Source organism: Ruditapes philippinarum, unplaced genomic scaffold, assembly GCF_026571515.1.
Source record: "Ruditapes philippinarum isolate M1 unplaced genomic scaffold, ASM2657151v2 ctg12482_1_1_1_1, whole genome shotgun sequence".
Classification (NCBI taxonomy): Eukaryota; Metazoa; Mollusca; class Bivalvia; order Venerida; family Veneridae; genus Ruditapes; species Ruditapes philippinarum.
Window position 1 is genome coordinate 8698 of NW_026853856.1, and position 23375 is coordinate 32072.

Here is a 23375-nt window from a genome sequence, read left to right on the forward strand (position 1 = left end):
AGACTTGTTGAAAATCTACCAACCTGAAAATGAATAAGTGTTAATAGATGCATTAATAGCTAAAATAAATTTAAAGTATAATTTCCCCTTCCATTTATTATTGGCTAAAAACAGCTTAACTGATTGAATATTGGTTGTCCCGGGATATAGTAAAAAACCTAGACGCACTCGCTGCATCTCGGTGCCCTGCAAGATGAATTATTGTATATAAAAATAAACTTATATATACATGAAAATACGTACAGATATACAGTACGATTTAGATTGCAAAGATCAGAAAATACCATAGAGCTTGCGGCCCTTTGATTTACTAAAGTAAGTGTAGGAAAAAATTTAGTGGTGTAAAATTTATCTATAATTTAGTAGTGTTAGTTTACAACACGCATGCGCTGTAAAATTAAAGAAAATCAGTATGGCGGGAACTATTCCAGGATAATATTTTCTCAAAATTTGAAGAAATTGTGGTAAATACCTTGTGAAGTTTGTAACCAATATGAATTCCTAATATTGATTAATAAATGTAAAACAGCTGGTTCTATTGTATGGAGGTATGATTATCAAACTATGTGTGTACCGAAAACGAAAGTAGAAATGGCAAATTATCATGATTATCTCCTATGATAGAGTGGGTGGACCAATATTCGGCGTATACAAATTCAAGAATAAACTGGTTTCCTAGCAGTTTCTGCCCACAAATCGCACTTTTTAACAAATAAAATAAAAATCAGTATATGGAGGGGCACAAAACTTTTGACACCTGACAAAGTTTGGTACCTGTCAAGCATTGCCATGTGTTTAATGTTGCACTTTCATTTTACTTTCTAGTTTGAATATAGGCCTGAAATGTAACGCCTTTGTTCACCTTTATTTAAAGGGAAAGACAAGGTTAAAATAAAAACTTGATTTCAGAAAAAGAATACTATAAATAATAAGTCTGCAAATTTTCTGCCGCCAAATAATAATATTAAACGAATGATAACAAAATTTAAATCGCTAAATCACCGATTTCTACAAATCGGTTAGCGCGGCCATGTTTGTGTATTGGCCGTATAAAAACAGGTGCGCGTGATGTCATTTCCCCACAACTTTTAGATTCATGATAAATCTAGTTGAATCGTAAGGAAATATTAATATAATAAAGTATTGATCAGACAATTTAATTTGTGTAGAGGAGATTTTTTATGGTTCAAAATACGTAACAATATCAAAAAAAAAATAATAATAAAAAATAAAGAAACGTACGGCTAGCCAAAAGTTCTAGCCGTACGTGAGTCACGAACGACTAGCCAGGACGCACTGTATTGTCTAGCCGTACGGCAATTTTCAAAATTATATGGAAGTCGAACGTTATAAAATTGTTGATTTTCATGCTTATCATTTGTTGTTTAATTTGAATGAATTATTAAATCCTTTTTGTTTATTTTAAGCACATGGATCGAATAAAAAATGATCGGAGTGGAATAAATAAATAAAAAGAACATTGAATGGAAAAAAACGGTGAAATGCAAAAATAATTATATAATTTTCAAAACAGTAGATAAATATCGAACATAAAAGCATAGTCAATAAATTAACTAGCCTTAATTAAAACCTATCCAGGGACTGACAATAGAATTTTAGAATGCCTTTCACGGAACATGCAAACTTTCCTTGATACAGTACTTGTAATTGTCGCAATTATCAAGAGCCTAACAACAATCATTTTCAGTGTTTGTTGTTGTTTTTTTTTCATATAAAAGGTGTCGAAAATTAAACTTAATGAAACAAAAAAGGATTATTATCAAAAATTTGTAAACTATTTCAATTGATGTAAATGCAAGCAAAGGCTATTTTTTCTCGACATCTTGCGATGACAAAGATCGATATATATAGCGATCAAGGCGATTAATCTCTAAAAAGTTAACATCCAAAGACAATTAATGCTGTTTCTTGGTTAAAATACTCGCTTAAAGTCATAAAATAACATATGCATTTTCGACTTCCATAAAATTTTGAAAAGTGCCGTACAGCTAGCCAATACAGCGTGTCCTTGCTAGTCGTACGTGACTCACGTACGGCTAAAACTTTTGGCTAGCCGTACGGGCCCGTACGCTAGCCACTTCCATTATAAAAACCCTACTAAAACGTGTTCTTAATAGTACATATAATTATTTTTTTGCAGTTTGATTCTGACTTTCAAATTTAAAGGTGTGAACATATGTTATAATTGATGTACACATTTCAAAAATATAAGCAACTGTTTTAAAAAGTAAATTGTCAACATGTCTGTCAACGTATGATGCTGCGCATCGTAATCGTAGCCTAATATTAACTGCAGGCAAATCATTTTTATTGGCTGCTCAAAAATCTAATTTGCATAATTTATTCACACAATTGCTGGTTCTTACTACTTATGTCTAAGATACTGCGCATTGTCCATTTTAATTGTTCCTAATTTGCACCAAATGCTCCTGTCACACTGTGTACTGACGATTTTATAGCTCCTTGTATGCCTCTGTGCCGACAGACCTTTTGATCATGCACAATGTTGCCCTAATTGGTTAATCACCCTGGTCAAATATTCTAATGACGAAATAGACATCTATTTTTTTACGCTTCATCAGTGAACTGAATGACCTTAGGGGGAATTCGGTTCCACACCTGTCAAATTGTACTGTAGTAAATTACAGCACGTCATAAAATAGCAACACATTTTTTTCAGTTCCCAATAATCATTTTAAATATTAAGTAGATTTATGATTTTTTGTTTTATTGGATTAAATTTACGGTAGAAGAAATGCGTATCTGTCGGGGAAGTAGATAAAGGAATTTGGTAAGTAGATAACGTGGAAAAAAGCTTTGGGGAACTGGATAAACCCGAGAATATGCGTAATTATAGGGGAATGGGCAACCTGTTGCTGTTGGTACCAGTTTTGACTGGGTGCCTAAATAACTTTACGGACATTTTCCTGCGCTTTTCTCATTTTTAGCGTCAATGGCGGAAAATCGCGTCCTCAGCATATTGGATTTAGTTGATATTTTACCTGAAAAAAAAAGATATATGACCGGCGATGTACCCTATTTGGACAGCTTGTCTAGCGAAAATTAAGTACAAAATAAAAGGATATATCGTCAATTTGAAGAAGTTTCTCATAGTACCCAAAGTAAATTTATGGTTTATCTTTGAAAATTAAGCAGTCATTGCTTAAATCATGTGGTGGGATCATCAGCAAGCAAGTATCGGGCAAATGATAATTAATGTCGCGGCGTCTTCAATTAATTAATTAAAGCAATTCAGTTCCATATGATGTTTTCATAAATAATATATAATGTACGCAATTAAATTAATAAGTTCTTCATCAAGATATATTTCAGTTGTACCAGCGTGTACAACTATACCGGAAGTGGGTATAACACGTCACAATCTCGGTCTCGTCTGTCTCGCGAGAATGACAGAACGCCAAAATGGCGGCGCCCACGAACTTATTTCTCAAGTAAAAAATAGTGTCTTTAAACACGAATTTCTCTCTTATAGGGTTGATGTCAATAGGGAAACTGTCATGGTTCCTCTTTTTAAATGATGAATATTTATATTAGACAGACATCAATCCATCCATTCTTATTCCTTTAAGAAATAACATCGGCCTGAGAGGTGTATATCGGCTATTTAACACTGGTTTGGAGTTTTGATGCGTAGGAATTGACCACGAAGGCCGTAGGCCTGAGTGGTTAATTCCTACGCATCAAAACGACAATACCGTTTTGATGTGACCAAATTCAATTCCTACGCATCAAAACTCCAAACCGGTGTTAAATAGCCGATATACACCTCTCAGGCCGATGTTATTTTGATTCTAACACGATGAAATAAGGAAAATCACTAATGTTATTTTTAAAGCGGATTTTCGTGTAACGCACCCTACTGTTGCGAAGATATAGAAATTATTAAACAAAAAAAAATAATAAGAAAAAAAGCGTTATTTTATCAAGTTTTCAACAATAAAAACTTACGTCGTATTGTGTTTACATCAGTGCCCAATTATCATTCTTGTCTGTATGAAATAACGTCAGCTTGTTTATGAATGAGTTGTTTACTAACTTAGGATGACGTCATTACGCTGCTTACAGATTGGCACCGTTTTGTCAAAATATTTATTAACTGATATGGATCTTATATGTGGCGTTAGTGTATGTGAGATATTATTTCGGTATTGTATGAAAAGAAAACATTATACGAACTGAAAATATAAAAAAAAATGTTTTTTATTGTTGCCTTAAATGCTTTGTAAACTATGCAATCGAGGGTGAAAACATAACAGCGCATATAAAAGTAGTCCTTAACCGGTGTTTATTGGCAGTTTAACACCAGTTTTTTCCTTCTTTGTCTATAGTGACAAAATCACGTGAGTGTTAGAATAAAAAATTAATAGCAGTTTTCCGGACCATTTTTATTTTGAATATAAATCAGTACCATAAAGCAATATTAAGATGATTTTATCAGACAAACAGAACTTCCCAACCTTTTCCGTGTCGCCTGCAAAAATATTTTCCGAAGTATTGATTCACCTAAAATGGGGTCTTAGTTATTGCGCATGGATATTCAAACTAAAATTCCCCAGGTGTTGCTTATTTTTGAATTTTTGAACTTTATTTTCGCAAGTTCCCTTATGTAACTTTTAATAACAGGCAAAACTTCAAAACATATAAATCGTTGTACTTTCTGAGGTGTTGTTTAGCATAGAAAACAAATGTTTCTCTGATTGATGAAGTAATGTGGATGCCTTACTGGTAAAAATAGACTGTACTGGACGAAAATGATAAACGACCGGAAAACTGCTAGGGGACGGAAACTGCTAGGAAACCAGTAGTCTTTAATTTTCCCAATCAATTAGGCATATAATTATAAGTAGTGTGATTTCCGCATTTTAAGTTTGTTAATAAATAGCTCTAGATATATTTATTTCCTAAGTCACAGCACAGGTGCTTGAAACAAACTTTTTAAAGTTTTATATGGGCTATAACCTATAATAAGATATAAGGTCTCCAACAGAACACAAACATCATGCTGAACAAACGAGAACACTGCTGCAACGACCAGATCACGGTTATCTCTTTCTGGCCGAAATTTGAAAGGATCAATCCAAGCGTTAACGCTTTTTAATTCATTAAAATTCTTAAAATAGCAAAGAAATGAGTAAAAGTTTCACAAAATGCAAATATTTTCAATCCATGTCGTTTTCGACGTCCAATCTATTCATGTATACAAACACGATTTCTGGTCGATTTCTACGAAATAAACAGAAAACGTCTAAAAGTTCCTCATTATTTTCATAAACAAACTCTTTTTCTATCAATCTGCGAAGTCTAAATTGAACTAGAGCCCTCTTTGTACGCAAATATTTAAAAATTATTGTTTGTAGAAACGGAAATCGAGTAAAGTGCGCCATTTTTACTTTGAAGTGACAGGTAAATGAAGCAAAGAAATAGTATTATACGATTGGTCAATAGTATTCCGATAATTATCTTAACCAATCAAATCCTTGTATGATATTCAGAGCAGAACAGTATATACATGCGCTATGCATGGCGATAAAATACTGTCACAAGCGGGATCCTTTTGTATTTTTAAAGATTTACGTTTGAAGGGGGCTTTTGATCAGTTAAGACTTCGCAAAACGATAGGAAAAGAGTTTGTTTATGGAACGTACGTAGAAATTCTAGCCGTTTTTTGTTTATTTCGTAAAAATTGACCAGAAATCTTGTTTGTATACATGAATGGTATGGACGTCGAAAACGACATGAATTGAAAATAATGGCATTTTGCGAAACTTTTCCAAATTTCTTTGCTAGTTGAGGGCTTTTAATGAAATAAAAAGTGTTAGCACTTGGATTGATGCTTTCAGATGGCGACAAGAAAGATATAACCATGATATGGTCATTTCTTGCAGCAGTGTTCTTGTTTGTTCCGCATGACTTTTTTGTTCCGTTGGGGGCCTTATATCTTTATATACATATTGCAGACGGTCATTCATTAAAATATTTTGATTTTTGTGACTTGCACCCTTTTGGGAAGGAACTTGGAAAAATTTAAAATTTATGATAATATCAAAAAATACTTTTTTTCATGCAATGCATGGGAAATGTCCCATAACATTGCCTGAAATTTTTTTTTGATATCCGGTCAGAACCGATATCAAAAAATTCCCCGCCCTTTTTTTTTCGGACTTTTTTCAATTGCTTATTTTTCATTTTTCCCAATGTGAAAATTTTAAAAATGTAAACTCATACCCCTTAAAAATCTTAATCAAAAATGCGATAATTTTTTTATTTATTAAATTTTGATTTTAAATTTCGGGAAAAAATTAGCAGCGAAAAGTTTTAACACCCCTTATTTAGTGTCGTTTAAAAAATTTTTTTGCCAAAAGACTATCAATGTTTTTCGTCATACTATACTGGCATGCGAGCAGTTCCCGTCAAAAATCATAGTTACTTAAACATTATTTTTTATTACGCTCACTCACCAAAATTTGAATTTTACACATGAATATTCGGCTCGTCACACAAATCATGGAAATTCCATCATGTTCTAAACATAGAATAACCTTACTTATGAGGCCTCATATGGGGTACCGAAATTATCCATTATTTTGTATGAAGAGAAGTAGTTCCCGTACTTAAAATCTAACCCATTATAATTATACAATTTTATTATATCGGACCTATTTTTCATTTACAATTGTTGAACAGACCATTATCTAAGAGATAAATAGATGTAATTCAGGAAATAGAAAGTAAACTAAACGCGTGTATCTATTACCCGGTACCGTTACCCCAACGCATTCACATGCGATGGCATGCTTGTATGCATGATATTTTACGCATCAAAGCCATAAAATTATTTTATATAGTTATATTGGTCAAAATTCTAATAATTAAACAAGTTTTTCATCACATGGCCTACTTATCTGTAAACAGGTGGTATTAGTGGAAAACCCTTTAACATGCCTCACGTGTAAGTATTTTTTGCGCATGCGCGCAAGGACGGAATCCCCCAGAGAAAACAAGGTCACGTTTTGACAACGCACAGGTGAAAGTGATTTAAAATGAGAATTTTTATACTTACTGCCGAACTGACACTTAGATTTTGTCTCGTGTATGTATCTGCTTGATTTGAAATGATTTTTTGAAGAATGCAAGTAAAAATCAAGCGTTTAAATGAAAAATACGGGTACTGCTTCTGTACGGGAACTGCTCGCATGCCAGTACATGTAAACATAACAAACAGGCTTGGCGATTTTCTTTGAGAACTTGTAAATGTTTACTTTATTTTGCCGGATTATTTAATAAGTGAACAAATTGTTTAGTTTAAAAAATAAGACGCATGATGTTTGTGTAGCTTGTGTTTGATTGCCGATTTGACTTTTGTTTGATTGAAATTATGGTGTACTTTTGACAATTCAAGACAAAAAGTGCAGTTAATTAAGTTTATGTGATTATAAGGGATTTTTTGGATCGATGTTTAAATTAAAGGTAAGAATTTTATCGTGTTAGGCCTACATTCTGTTGTATCTTTTATCCGAGTCGAAAGAAAAAATGGCCGCCATTTACAAATTCTAAGTTTCAGGGGCGGAGAAATTTGTTGTCTAAAGTTATTTCTTTGAACAAAAGTCCCTTTTTTACAAAATTCGCTGTTTAAAAGTAGATTATTTTGTTATTTTGACAGATTTTATGTGTTTCATGATAAATAGAAAAACATGCTACTGTCTTTTGATATCAATTTTATCAGGCTCGGCTGATATAGGCAGAAATGACTCGGCAAGCCTCGCCCTTTCTAGCCCATATCAGCCTCGCCTGATAAAATTGATATCAAAAGACAGTAGCATGTTATTCTCTATATACAGTATAAATAAACATAAGGAATGAAACGCCTTTTCCCCACCCCAGCATAATTTACGCCGAACAAATCAACAAAACAACAGATCAAAATAATTTATCGGGCCATTTCGATAAACAATACATAAATGCATCAAATACCACCGATAACTTTTTGAAATTGCGTAGCTATTTTAGGAATAATTCAACATTTTCTGATTATTTCCCTCGATCTGAGTTTGTCGCCGACTCCATTTCGTGACGTCACTGGATTTTGATTCGAGGAGAATAATATCTATTAAAATTATTTTTAATAAGTTCCAAAAAAATAACAGGTATCCTGGTTGTACTATCTACTGGGAGTGTAAGGCTTATTAGGCCCACCATCATATAATTCAGAAAAAATCTAGGATAAAATAAGTATTACTGAAAAAGCTGCCATTTTTTGATAAATATATAGATTATCCAAAAGTAATTTTTACTATAGATAAAAAAAAATATGTGAATAACCTCATATATGATAATGAGTGGTAGCCATTTTTGTTTTTAGGTACTTAATACCAGGAATGACTTTTAAACAGTCAATAAAAGTTATAAACATATGTAAATGGTCCATAACTGCTAATAATACTTAAGTTCTATTTAATATTTATCAATTATCACACAGTAAAAGGGTAATAATTTGATAAGCATTTGCACACACATTCAAAATGTCATGCTGGGTCCATATCTTTAGCAATACTACTGGTTTTTATGGGTAAAACACATTTTATGTGAATAAGGTTATTAAAACTTTGGATTTTCTTTAAAAAATGCCATATTTTGTATGAAATTAATGTGAAGAACACTTGCATACAAAAGAAATTTTTTATGTAAGTATTATTAGCAATATCTGGACATTCCTGGTACAGAGTACCTCCCAGTATAAAGTTAGTACCTTGAGGATATGTATTAAACCGTTATACAAATTATTCTACATTGTATGTAAATAGATTTAAACATCTTAATGTAAAACCTTTTTAACAAATTACTTTTATAAATAAAATTTGAAAGGGAAACCCCAAAGAAGAACGGTAAATCTTTGAAATAGTACTTTCGTTTTAAAAAAAATATTTGAGTACTCTTTTTGATATGGCCAAGCAAATAAATTCAGCTATGTCGTAAGAAAGAAATTAGTCATTTGCTCTTTTACTTGCAAACTTGTTATTTTTGGAACTTGTTAAAAATGATTTTGATAAATATTATTCTCCTCGAATCAACGTCCAGTGACGTCCCAAAATGGAGTCGGCGACAAACTCAGATCGTGGGAAATAATCAGAAAATGTTGAATTATTCCTACATAGCTATGCGATTAAAAAAAGTTATCGGTGGTATTTGATGCATTAATGTATTGTTTATCGAAATGGCCCGATAAATTATTTTGATCCGTTGTTTTGTTGATTTGTTCGGCGTAAATTATGCTGGGGTGGGGAAAAGGCGTTTCATTCCTTGTGTTTATTATACCCCCGCACAACAAAGTTGTAAGGGGGGGTATACTGGAATCAGCTTGTCTGTCCGGCTGTCCGTCCTTTTTTTCTTGTCCGCCCAATAACTAAAGATTCCTTTGACCCACAGTCTTCATATTTGGTATGGAGGTTAGTCATGATTAGTAAATGACCCCTATTGATTTTTAGGTCACCAGGTCAAAGGTCAATGTCACAGGGGCCTTGACTTCAAAAAGCTTGTCCGCCCAATAACTTAAGATTCCTTTGACCTAGAGTCTTCATATTTGGCATGGAGGTTAGTCATGATTGGTATATGACCCCTATTGATTTTTAGGTCACCAGGTCAAAGGTCAAGGTCACATGGGCCTTGACTATAAAAAGCATGTCTGCCTAATAACTTAAGATTGCTTTGACCCATAGTTTTCATATTTGGCATGGAGGTTAGTCATGATTAGTAGATGACCCATATTGACTTGGAGGTTACCATGTCAAAGGTCAAGGTCACAGGGGCCTTGACTTCAAAAAGCTTGTCCGCCCAATAACTTAACATTCCTTTGACCCACAGTCTCCATATTTGGCATGGAGGTTAGTCATAATTAGTAGATGACCCTTATTGATTTTTAGGTCACCAGGTCAAAGGTCAAGGTCACAGGGGCCTAGACTATAAAAATCTTGTCTGCCCAATAACTTTAGATTCCTTTGACCCACAGTCTTCATATTTGGCATGAAGGTTAGTCATGATTAGTAGATGACCCCTATTGACTTTGAGGTCAAAGGTCAAGGTCACAGGGGCCTAGACTATATAGTCTAGGCCCCTGTGACCTTGACCTTTGACCTCAAAGTCAATAGGGGTCATCTATCTTGTCTGCCCAATAACTTTAGATTCCTTTGACCCACAGTCTTTATATTTGGCATGAAGGGTAGTCATGATTAGTAGATGACCCCTTTTGATTTTGAAGTCACTGGATCAAAGGTCAAAGTCACAGGGACTTTGACTTCAAAAAGTGTTTCTGCTAAATAACTTAAGATTCCTTTGACCCACAGTCTTCATATTTGGCATGGAGGTTAGTCATGATTAATAGGTGACCCCTATTGATTTTTAGGACACTGGATCAAAGGTCATGGTCACATGGACCTTGACTAAATAAGTTTGTCCACCCATTAACTTAAGATTCCTTTGACCCACAGTCCTCATATTTGGCATGAATGTTGATCATGACCATAAGGTGCTCCTATTTATTTTGAGGTCACTTGGTCAAAGGTCAATGTCACAGGGACCTTGACAAAAAAAAGCTTTTCCCCTCAATTGCTTAAAAATACCTGTCCGCAGTGTATTGATTTTGACATTTTCACATTTGAAGCATGTTAAATACATAACTTAGCAATGCACTGGCTTAGTAACCTCAGATTTGGCAGGGAGGTTGTCCTTGAGCTCTAAATGGCCACTGATGATTCTGCCCCGGGACTGATAACCGGAGTATATAATTATATAGCGACAAAAATTTTTTTATTTGCATTTCTATTAAATTCTAACAATCATAACAAGCTACTAATGGAGAAGTATTCTCCGGAAATAGGGTTTTCTAAGGGGCCATCTTGCTTTAAAACATAGGACTTGGCAATGTTTTGGGGGGGGGTACTTTTTGAATAATTTCTTACGGATTAATCGTTATGAACTCGTTAAATTACCACTACAAATACCTAGTACACATCTGCCCCGGAACGGAAAACCGGAGTATATACTTTATGCATGCATTACTGATAATCGTTACATGCTTCTCAAGAGAAAGTATTTCTGTGGAAGAGAGTTTTCTTTAAGGCCATCATGTTTTAATAAAATGGCGCTTTGCACTGTACTAGTACTGTAAGAATGAAAAGAAATGCCTTTTTCTAATTTGTCTCGGAAAAAATGCATTTTAACAATTCCTTCGGCTATGTAAATATGGTCGGTCAGTCGGTCGGTCCAGACGTCCGTTGCATTTTCCTTGTCCGGAGCAAAACTTGAAGACTAATGATTGGAATTCAATATAACTACATACAATGGTCAAGCACATTGAGAGGAAGTGCAGTGCACAAGAACCATAACTCTATCTTGACTAATTACAGAGTTATTGCTCTTTGTTACTTTTGTTTGTCCTGGGCATAACTTGAAAACTACTGTTTGGAATTAAAAACAACTTCATATAATTGTCAAACACAATAAAGGAAAGTGCAATGCACAAGAACCATAACTCTATCTAAAGTACTAATTACAGAGTTATTGCCCTTTCTTACTTTTCCATTGCATTCTTTAGACCGGACCATAACTTGAAGACTAATTGTTGGAATTCATTATAACTTCATACAATGGACAAGCTCTTTGAGAGGAAGTGCATTCTTCAAGAACCATAACTCCATCTTGACTTATTACAGAGTTACTGCCCTTTGTGACTTTTCCTTGTCCAGAGCATGACATGAAAACTAATGGTTGGAATTCAATATAACTTCATACAATGGTCAATTACATTGAGAGAAAGTGCAGTGCACAAGAACCATAACTCCATCTTGACTAATTACAGAGTTATTGCCCTTTGTTACTTTTCCTTGTCTAGAGAATTACTTGAAAACTACTGTTTGGAATTCAATACAGCTTCATACAGTTGTCAAGGACATTAAAAGGAAGTGCAGTGCACAAGAGCCATAACTCCATTTTGACAAAATACAGAGTTACTGCCCTTTGATACTTTTCCTTGTCTGGAGCATAACTTAAAAGGTACTGGTTAGAATTCAAAACAACTTCAAACAATGGTCAAACACAATAAGAGGAAGTGCAGTGCACAAGAACTATAACTCCATCTTCAGTATTTATAGAGTTATTGCCCTTTGTTTCTTTTCCTTGTCTTTCTGTACTTATTACAGAGTAATTCAATAAAACTTCATCAATGGCCAACCACATTGAAAGGAAATGCAACATACAAGAACCACAACTATCTTTAATTGACCACAACCATAACTCTATATTTCAATTCTTTTACAAGAACATCCTCATTTCCGAAGCAGTCTTGTGGGGGTATTAATCACATTTAGTGATAGTTCTAGTTAATTTTTCCTTTGCCTTTGTTTGCAACATTATTCATGTGTTTATCCGATATCCCATAGTGATACAATGTTATAAATTCAATGCAGTACTAGAGACATTTGAATGAATTTTATACTTTAATTATTGAAATAATTTTCTCCTATTTTTAACTACACTGTTAGGGAGTTAATAAAAAGTTATGGATGTTTTAAGATCTTTTTGAACTAATGAGATGAATGAACATATACCTGTCAGGGTTGTCATTAAGAGGCGGCAGGAGGCCAAAATGCCTGTCTCAAATGCATTAATGGCCGCCTCAAAATTCAGAAAACACTCTTTGTTATGCATGATAAAGACAGAAATGACCGCCTCAAGTTCAAAACAAACCTTCTGCAAAAAATGTTAATGACAACCCTGCCTGTACATCGGAGAAATGGTTTTAATAATAATAATATAATTGAATTAAAGAACACGTTTTCGACCAAAAAACCATTCTCCCAGATGAGCCCTGCACCATTTGGAAAATTCAAGTGGTCTAACGGACCAGTTGCCTGTAAAATTAGGTTGTCCTTGCCAAAATCATGTGGTCTCGGACCAATGGACCACCGCTAATGTCGAAGCCTGGACCTGAATCTAACCAGTTTCTTACAATAATCTAACCAGTATCTGACCTTAGTGCTTGCCAATTTTTTTAAGCCAATCACCGACGAGGATTTTTCAAATTTTCAGGTTACAAATCTTAATAGAACATATTTTATATTAACTGGACGTTTTATATTATAAAACGCAAGTTGGCGGAGCACTAAGCCGGTTACAGTGCATATTGGATGTTCTTCGTAAATAAGAAAGCTACAGTCGCTTCACATTAATGAACCAAACCAGATTTCTTCTATTAAGCTAGACCTTAACATAATTACAGGTGTATATCAATCACTGTCCAATAATCTATATCTCTCACAATAAAGGTGTTGATAGGATTAAAATACTGAAAAAAGGTGTTAAATTTACAAACACTTTTCAGCTGATCAACATAAAACATAAAACATAAAATGCAGTTTCTTTTAATAATCTTCATTAAGAAATATTGTATTAAGTCAAAACTAAAATGATTACTTATAAAATTAAAATTGGGGGAGAACTGTCTGCATATTTCAAATTTGGGAGAGAACCTTCAGGGGAGGAAATGGTTAGGGGGAGAACCGTCGGGGAGGAACTGGTAAGGGAGAGAATAGTTTGTCATTCTTTCTCAAGCATTTGTGTTTTTTTTTAATTCATAATTTTGAAGAGTACTTTAGTAAACTAATTTTATTAAGATATGATTATTTTCCAAAAGCAGTTGAGCAAGAAACTTTACACTCATTGCTCATTACTGGTACAGTTTAGGGAAAAAGAAAGTAGAAATTATAAACCAATTACCTCAGGTCTCAACACTAACTTTTTCAGCAGATGGTATGCAGGACCACTGGATCTAAAATTTGATATTTTGATACTATTTTGATACTTTAATTGGTATAGAACAATGTTGAAATAATTGTTTTATCGTTAAATGCACAATAATTGATTGGGTCAAGTGTATTTGCAAGTGAAAAATAAGGTTAAATCAACGTATGTTATTCTGGTTAGGTTTCGTAACGGGTCTAATCCAAAACTTTAATGCCGCATCAGATGAAAACAAAAATGTTAAATAGCGGCTTATAAAGTTTTGGAAGCCAGAACTACACTTAAAATTGGTAACAGAGACATATTTATTATTAGATTTATAACAACTGAAGAAAACATGTATTTTTTTTCTATTTCAATCTAATCAGATAGTAAGTCATTGTTTTCCTATTTAGTATTTATTATTGCATTGAAAAATACATGACAGTACTCGTACTTCGGTTAAGTGACTTCTTCCGCAATTCAAGTTAGGGAATAGTGAAACCAATTGTGAATAACTTATTTCCTTACTGTTATTCAAATACTCATTTCTGTTTCCTGGTACATCTTATAAGAATAATAATTGCTTTTTATAGATAAACATTTTTAATTAAACTATTAAGTTATTATATTCTTGTCTTTGAAACAATGAAATATTAATGATAAACAGAAAAATTCCTACATTATGATTGAGCTTCCCTATCTTCCTCACAGATTTATTCTTGTTTGTTGAAATTTATGTATTTTTGACAAAGTATTTATAACCTTTTTAAGTACTTTAAATAAGAAACTAGAGATGTGTACATAGTATACAGGTGCTCCCACCGCGCCACTGTTATGTCAATCTTATGACTCTAGGTCAAATATTTTTTTGAAAACTAAAAATCTTTTACTAAGTAAAGGGCAAGAACTTTACAAGAATACTGAATAAATCCACAAGCAAACCCCAAGGTGCATAAGTACACATGCTGACCTGAACATTCTTGTAAACTTTCAGGCCTGCAAGTGAAATACTTGTTAGCTCTGCATGAACAAGTTGAAACTACTGAAAGTCAAGGGCAATAACTCTTAACAAAACTTCACAGTGATGTGAATCATTATTCCTGTAATTTAGTGATATTGATCATTATTCCTGTAAAGTTGGTTGATTCTAACTTAAGCACTCAAGAAACAAATAACAACACAATGAAACGGTTTTTACTAAGTCAAGGGAAATAACTCTACAAATACTGGGTAAATCCACAAGCAAAACCCCAGGTGAAAAACTAAATATGCTGTTTGAGCAACCTTCGTGTAAGGTTAAATGACTCAATGTCAAATCCTTTTTGAGTTACATGCGACACAAGTTGAAAATTGCAAAATTTTACTAAGTTAAGGGCAATAACTCTAAAAATATTCAGACGAAAACACCCAGGTGCACAACTACACATGCTCAGAGATCTGCCGAGGACGCGATTTTGCGCCATTGGCGCTAAAAAAAATGAGAATGGCGCAGGAAAATCGGCAGCAAAGGGCCATTGGCGCATCTAAAATCTGTGCCAGACTTATAAGAAAACAAAACTGTCTGCTGGGTTATTTAGTCATCCAGTCAAAACTGGTACCAACAGCAACATGTTACCCATGCTCCTGTAATTACGCATATTCTTTAGTTTATCCATTCCCCTATAGCTTTTGTCCATGTTATCTACTTACCGCATTTCTTCTCATAATCCCTTTCCCACACAGATACTCATTTCAAACTCTTGGCAGATCTCTGCATGCTGATCAACATTCCAGTAAAGTTACATGACTCTATGTCAAATACTTTTTGAGTTACATGCGACACAAGTTGAAAATTGCAAAATTTTACTAAGTCAAGGGCAATAACTCTAAAAATACTAAAAATATCCAGACGAAAATACCCAGGTGCACAACTACACATGCTGATCAACATTCCTGTTAAGTTTTAAAGTGGGGGCACAAAAATGGATCTCTGATTGTTGTGTCTACCAAGTTTGTTCAAATAAATGTAGATAAGGTTAAAATAAGCCAGGTTAAATACTGTAGTTACTTCCCTTAAAGGCCAAACCAAATCTTTTGTGGTGTTATGTGTTCATGTTTGTCTTTGTTCCTTTTGTTATGGGTGATTTAACTGGTTTTGCAAGTTGAGTGATGGATGATTGGTTTTGGTTAATTTTAGATGATTTGGTTCTGGGATAGCTAATATTTTCTTGGTAACTGACCACTCCTTGTCTCGCTTTCAAAGTGTAAAGAACTATACAATTATTTAACTTTCAGTAATTAAAAAATTCTTAATAGAAATACTTGATTCTTATTTCTATTATTTCATTAGATTTCTTCTATTACAAGCCTGGTATGTTAAATAGTGTATGTATGTTATTTATTTATTTGTGAAATTGTTTTTATTGTAATTTGAATTGTTGTATTATATTGTGTATTATGTATTTTGTAAAATGTATTTGTCTTGTATTATATTTGTTTGTAATGTGATGTCTCATACTTATTTTATTTGTTACAAGTTTTATTCTTTATTGACTAAACATATAATAAACATATCAAAGTGTTTATTGTTGGAAACCCCACCACTACATAAAAGCCCCTGGTTTAAAATTGGCCTTGGCCCAGGGGCCTATATATTGGCGAGCGTTTTTAGGGCCATCATGACCCTCTTGTTTTAACCTTGCCCAGATATTTACGATCAAGATGTGGTCTCAAGATTGCGGCTAAATGGCAGTCACAGTGTTAGAAATTAGGATTTGAATCCACTAGGCTGGTCGGACTACCAGATTGAAATATTCACTAGCCCAAAAGACATTTCACTAGCACAATTCATTGGTTCAAAACAGTTGTTTATATTGCGTCTGAAAATACAGTAGCCTGGTCTGGCTTGTTACTTTGAACACTTGGTAGCCCGAGGACAAATTTAGTAGTCAGGGGCTATAGGACTACTGCTAATTTCGAACACTGCAGTCATACAACAGAATCTAATTTGGGACTAATTTTTAGCTCGACTATTCGATAAGAATAAGTTGAGCTATTGTAGTCACCGAGCGTCGGCATAACCACTTATGTAAAAGTTTTTGTAATACCTCAAACATTTTCAAAGCCCATTAACATATGGCTTTGAAACTTTGCACACTTATTCACCATCATGACCCCAACCTGTAGACAAGAGGAGGTAACTCTATCAAGCATTTTGACAGAATTATGTCCCTTTTTCGACTTAGAATTTATGTTACAGTTTTTGTAATACCTCAAATATTTTCAAAGTCCATTGACATATGGCTTTGAAACATGTTGCAATTTTATACTCTTCTTTGAGAGCATTCTAGGACTCTCTCCAATGTCCATAACTGTAATATAGATTAAAATAAAAAATTTGCCTTTTTCTTTACTGAGAAAATTTTACCTTTTAAACAAGGCGTTTTTTACTATAGATCAAGCACTAAGAATAGTCGAGCATTGCTGTACTACTGACATCTCTTGTTTGAGTTTACAACCCCCTTTTCTTGAACAAACCCAAAATGTTCCTTAATGCTTTGAATGTTTGGCTTTCTTTTTATCCCAACAATTTTATGTTTTACATCAATTTTTAAGTGTTGCTAAGATATGGGCATAGACTAAAATGTAGACATTTCTGAATGATGAATCTCGGATCAAAAGACAGTTCAAAGTATAATGATAATTGATTTAGATGTATCAGATTTTTATTTTACAAACTAATTTTCAAAATTGGATTGTTTCGTATATATAATTATTTCATTTTTAGCTCAACTTTTTTTTTTTGATAAAAAAGTAGAGGTATTGCTATAGTCACGGCGGCGTTGCCGTTCCCGTCCGCAAACATGTACCTGGATCATAACTTTTTTATTTCTTGATGTATTGTCTTCATACTTGGCTACAACAACCCTTGGGACAAGACCTTTCAGTAGCCCACACTAACCTTGACCTTCATCGATAAATAACCTTGACCTTCAAGGTTAAAAGTCCAAATTTTGCTTGTTCATGCTGTTATTGGATGTAACTTTGTTATTTTTGAAAAGATTGTCTTCAAACTTGATCATAATAATCTTCAAGGATATCCCTTAAAAATAACCAGACAGACCTTGACCTTCACTCATAAATGACCTTGACTTGGAAGGTCAAATTATTGAAATTTTCATTTTTTTTGGCTATTATTGGCTGTTTTACTTTGTTATTTTTGAATGGATTGTCTTCAAACTTGAACATAAAAATGTTCAAGGATAACCTTCAAAAATAAACAGAGAGACCTTGACCTTCACTCATTTAAATGACCTTGACTTTGAAGTTCAACTTATTGAATTTTTCATTGTTTTGACTGTAACTGGCTGTAACTTTGCTATTATTGAAGGGATCAACTTCATATTATAACAGAACATACTTAAGGACAAGACCTTGTTGTTTATCAAACACTTGGGCTTTTTAATGGCCTTGAAGGTTAAATTACGGAATTTCTTAGATTAGTGCATCAACAACAACAACAACACGTGACTCCACCACCATGTGACACCACTATGTGACACCACATGACTCCACCACGTGACTCCACCACGTGACTCCACCATGTGACTCCACCACGTGACTTCACCATGTGACTACCACGTGACTCCACCACGTGACTAGAAATTGTTGAATTGATTTTAGCCGCTCAATGTGGCCCAAATAATATCTACTTCTGTATATGACCATTTCTAACAACAAATCTCAGGGCCAACATGGCCATCTAGAGATTGTAACAATGCCTTCATTATAAGTCAAAGTTCATGGTCCCTTAACTGGCACAGCTTTCAGGGCATACAAGTGTTTGTGATCAGTCATAGTTAATGTTGGTTTTCCTTTGGATTCTTACAAATTGTAGCTAAAAATATTTTTTGTTTGTTTTAGAAATCAAGATGGCACATGAGATACATTTAAAGAACAACAAATACCGGCAGTGGGTTAAGGCTGGCCTAGGCTTGGGTTATCTTAAAGAGGGACTTGCGCCATTTTGTGATGACATTGGAAGACAGCAGCACAAAGATATTATAAACCAAATACAACAAACAAAGACTCCTCAACCAAACATACCATGTGGCGCCTGTCAGATAACAACTCTCCAGCCAGATCATGTCCGAGTCTCAAAAGGGATATGTCCCCTCAAACAAGATAAATGTAACTGTTGTTTTCCTAATAATAAGAGACCCTGTTCAAACAATGTATGTGGTGCCATCTATGACAGCATTATACAGTATCATGCATCAATGCCACCAGTACCTTTTTGGAAAAACAGTGATGTCCAACAGTGGTCAACAGAACCGTGGGAGGTTTGCAAATGTTTTATAAATGCTCCTGGGTACAAGGACAAGACATCAGCAGTCGACACTGATTGCACTGGGTTGCTTCATGTTATCATAAATAACAAGTACTTTCATAGTCATATTGGAGGCAATGTTACAGGACCAAACAATCTTTTTTCAAAGGTAACTAGATTTGTTTACTATAATTATTATGTTTATTTTAAATTTTGTAGAATATTAGGCTTTACTGTAAGATTAAAATATTGTCTGTTAATTGCGTATAAAAGTAAAAGAGATAATTGTTACCTAAGTGTAGTTATTATGCCCCCACTTCATAGAAGAGGGGGTATATTGCTTTGCATTTGTCGGTCCGTCAGTTCGTAGACCAAATGGTTTCCGAGTGATAACTAAAGAACCCTTAGGCCTAGGAACTTCACACTTGGTATGGTGATTGGTCATGACGAGTAGATGACCTCTGTTGATTTTGAGGTCAAGGGGTCAAAGGTTATGGTCACATTGACCTTGTAGGTAAAAACGGTTTCCGATCAATAACTAAAGCACGCTTAAGCCTAGGAACTTCAAACTTGGTTTGGTGATTGGTCATGACCAGCAGATGACCCCAATTGATTTTGGGGTCAAGGGGTCAAAGGTCAAGGTCAATTTGACCTTGTAGGTTAAAACGGTTTCTGATCAAAAACTAAAGAACGCTTAAGCCTAGGAACTTCAAACTTGGTATGGTGATTGGTCATGACCAGCAGATGACCCCTATTGATTTTGGGATCAAGGGGTCAAAGGTATAGGTCACATTGACCTTGTAGGTAAAAACGGTTTCCGATCAATAACTAAAGAAGCATAGGCCTAGGAACTTCAAAATTGGTATGGTGATTGGTCATGACCAGCAGATGACCCCTATTGATTTTGGGTCAAGGGGTAAAAGGTCACATTGACCTTGTAGGTAAAAACGGTTTCCGATCAATAACTAAAGAACGCTTAGGCCTAGGAACTTCAAACTTGGTATGGTGATTGGTCATTTTCAGCAAATGACCCCTTTTGATTTTGGGGTCAAAGGTCAAGGTCACATTGACCTTGTAGGTGAAAACGGTTTCCAATTAATAACTTAAGAACACTTAGGCCTAGAAACTTCAAACTTGGTATGATGATTGGTCATGACCAGCAGATGACCCCTATTGATTTTGGGGTCAAAGGTCAAGATCACATTGACTTTGTAGGTAAAAACGGTTTCCGATCAATAACTAAAGAACGCTTAGGCCTAGGAACTTCAAACTTGGTATGGTGATTGGTCATGACCAGTAGGTGACCCCTATTGATTTTGGGATCAAGGGGTCAATGTCATTTTGACCTTGTACTTTATGACGGTTTCTGACCAATAACTCAACAACTCAAGTTGATATTTTTATATTAAACTAAAAATGCTTTTGGTATACACATTTGAAGGTCTTATGTAACAACTTGGCTGTCATTAATGAGGCCTGCATGATTCACAAAATTTATGCATATATTATTTGTTAAGATTTGTAATAACTTAAATTGCTGCACACAACCTATGGGGTCACAATGATTATTATTACCTTGTTACCTTGTGACTAGTCATAAACAGTAGATACTAGATAACCCTTATTAATTGTTTCTTCACTCTGGGTCAGAAGTCATGCATAATAACCTGATCACATGACTAATTGGCTGCCGATAGGGGGCATACATGTTTTACAAACTTCTTTGTTGGTTATAAACTCTATTATATAACTTTATAGGAGTTTACCCATTACTGCACTAAGGTGACTATGAGGTTAATGCAGTTATTTTGTCAGAGAAATAGTTTGCCACATTATGAATAATGATTCAAAAATTGTTATGCATAAATTGTATTCACAAATATTTTTTGTTTGCAATACAATTTTTTGGCTAGCTGTAATTTTTATGGGTGGGAAACAAAAAATATTTTGTATTTTAAGCTTTACTGTAAAATGAACAGAAGTAATTATTTGTGCTTTATAAGCAAATGCGACAAGTACCGTAATAATTCTATTTAGCGCCCAGGCTTTTATTAGAATCATAGACTTTTCGAAAGTTGGGGATGGGCGTTAATTGGAGACGCATCTTCATAAGAGTGTTAGACAAACTAATTTTCTAAGCAAGGCTTTATAAATCCACTCGCCCCTCATAACTATAAGAAGAAATCGAATCCGAAGATAGAGCGGATGTTGATTTATAATTGCAGACAACGCTAAAGTCGATTTCGGTATCGTAACGTACCGGCTTAAGTCTGTTCTTTTCCGCACTTTAATACCGTGCATGTAGAGTCCGGTATCCGAGCACGGGAATAAAAAATGAGCCTCACGCATTTTTACTGCAAAAATATTATGATTTTTCCCAACGAAATATTTATGTAAGGTTACCAATTAACTCTGTAATCTGGGATGTTCTATACAATTCAAAAAGTCAATGGAATATTTCGAGTCCGATCATTATGCATTTTTTACCCGCCAATATAATTGTTAAATAAAAGTAAGAATAGTTCTGACGGATTTTACTGACACAAGCATATATGTTCTTAAAGGGATTGATGCGGGATTTTGATATAAAAAGATAATCGTCTATTGTTCAAAATAATTTTAATCAGAACTAATCTCCCATGTTGGGCCCCAATACATTGAACCACGCACGTTGACCTTGCTGACGTAATGAAATAGGCGCGTGAGTTTTGGCATCTCGGAATGGTAATTTCTTATACATGTATATATATCTTATACACATAACACATTGAATTATGGCAACACCTATGCTTGTGTCTATAAAATCTGTTATTAAGGGATATCACGTTTACAAATATACATGCCCAGTCGGAACTATACTTCAGTGTAATTTGGAACCAGAAAATGAGCATAGTGATAGCGCAATTATCGTAAAAAATAATGGATCTCTTGTTGGACATATACCGGAGGGATTATGTCAGCCTCTTACAAAATTATTCAAAGATGGACTTATTGTAGAAATCAGTGCCCAAATACTTGGAGAACCGCGTTCGTCATAAAAAGGAACTTTTGTAAAAGGTGGTGGCATTTAAATACCGTGTACATATAAACTTTACGGAAAAAAAGACAAGAAAAGGGAAGTTCGTTGCTACGTGAAAACGGAAATAAGGAAACTTGAATTGTAAAGGTAAGCTCAATTGTACTCAAATCGGGGGATGGGCGTTTAAAAGGGGCAGTTAATTTTTCAACTTTGGGCTGAAAAGTGGCCGTTTTTTGGGGTGGGCGTCTATTAGAGGATGGGCGCTAAATAGAATTATTACGGTAAATACTGTTACTTCAGTAAAGTAATAATAAGATTTATCAAAACACATTTCCACTCCCTTTGCTTTTATATAATCTGCAGTTTAAACACAATAATACTAATGATTATTATGGTAAGTACTTTAAAGTAACTCCTTTATTACAGTTTTAATTCTCAACTTAAGAATTGTGTTTAGTCTCATTGCTGAACACTGTATTTATGTGAATGTTGTATTATTTGTTTTCTTTATATTAGGTACGGCAGTACCGAAACGAAATTTTTCACTCGAGCAATATGGAGTTAGAGGAGAGCAAAGCTAATTGTTATATTGATGACATGATAGCTGTTCTACAAGATGGTAAAGAACTTATACATCAACAAGATGCACAACAAGCTGTCGGGAAACTCCAAGATGTAAGTGTACATAATAAATTATAAGTTTGAAATCTTTAAAGAGTTAAATTATCATAACTTGAATTAAGCACATTTTACTAAATTTACAAAAAAGTGCTCTAAAGCCCCAGTTACATTAGAGCTTACGACCAGTGAAGACCAGTTCACGATCACCAGTGACCTCTGGTCGCGGACAATCTTTAAAACGTCTTACGACGGTCATCGGTGATCTTTGACAGTCGCAGGTTACCTTATTTAGGTCCCACGACCAATTTCAGTCGTAGAGAGGTTTTTGAGCTTGCACAAAAACCTCCTTGCGATCAAACAGGTCGCTAGTGATCTTATAAGGTCTTAAGGCTGTCGCACGATGGTCGTTCGGAAGTGCGACAATCTTACGACAGTCTTTACAAATTGCCACTAGTCACTGATAATCTTAAGAAGTCTTTAGTAATCGTGTGATGGTCGTACGACAAGTTGTAGGTAATCGCATGTTATGTCACGGGTAGTCGTAAGTAATCCCAGGCAATCTTGAGACCATCGTACGTTTACTTATGACCTGTCGTGCGATTGTCAATGATG

At 34.4% G+C, this 23375-nt stretch overlaps 1 protein-coding gene across 1 annotated transcript; it reads left to right on the forward strand.

Moving 5' to 3' along the window:
- The first annotated feature begins 251 nt into the window (after positions 1–251).
- Positions 252–22856, forward strand: LOC132738177 (uncharacterized). The gene is made up of 3 exons (XM_060725641.1): positions 252–464; positions 18718–19292; positions 22659–22856. Exons 2-3 carry the CDS (start codon positions 18726–18728, stop codon positions 22839–22841), a joined length of 750 nt encoding a protein of 249 aa, XP_060581624.1. The 5' UTR covers positions 252–464; positions 18718–18725; the 3' UTR covers positions 22842–22856.
- The last annotated feature ends 519 nt before the right edge of the window (positions 22857–23375 follow it).

What these genes read in the sequence shown, in the direction of transcription:
- LOC132738177 (XM_060725641.1), top strand. Translation starts at nt 18,726, where the DNA reads ATGGCACATGAGATACATTTAAAGAACAACAAATACCGGCAGTGGGTT. An exon ending in CAAACAATCTTTTTTCAAAG is followed by an intron (nt 19,293 to 22,658) that starts GTAACTAGATTT and finishes TCTTTATATTAG; the next exon opens with GTACGGCAGTACCGAAACGA.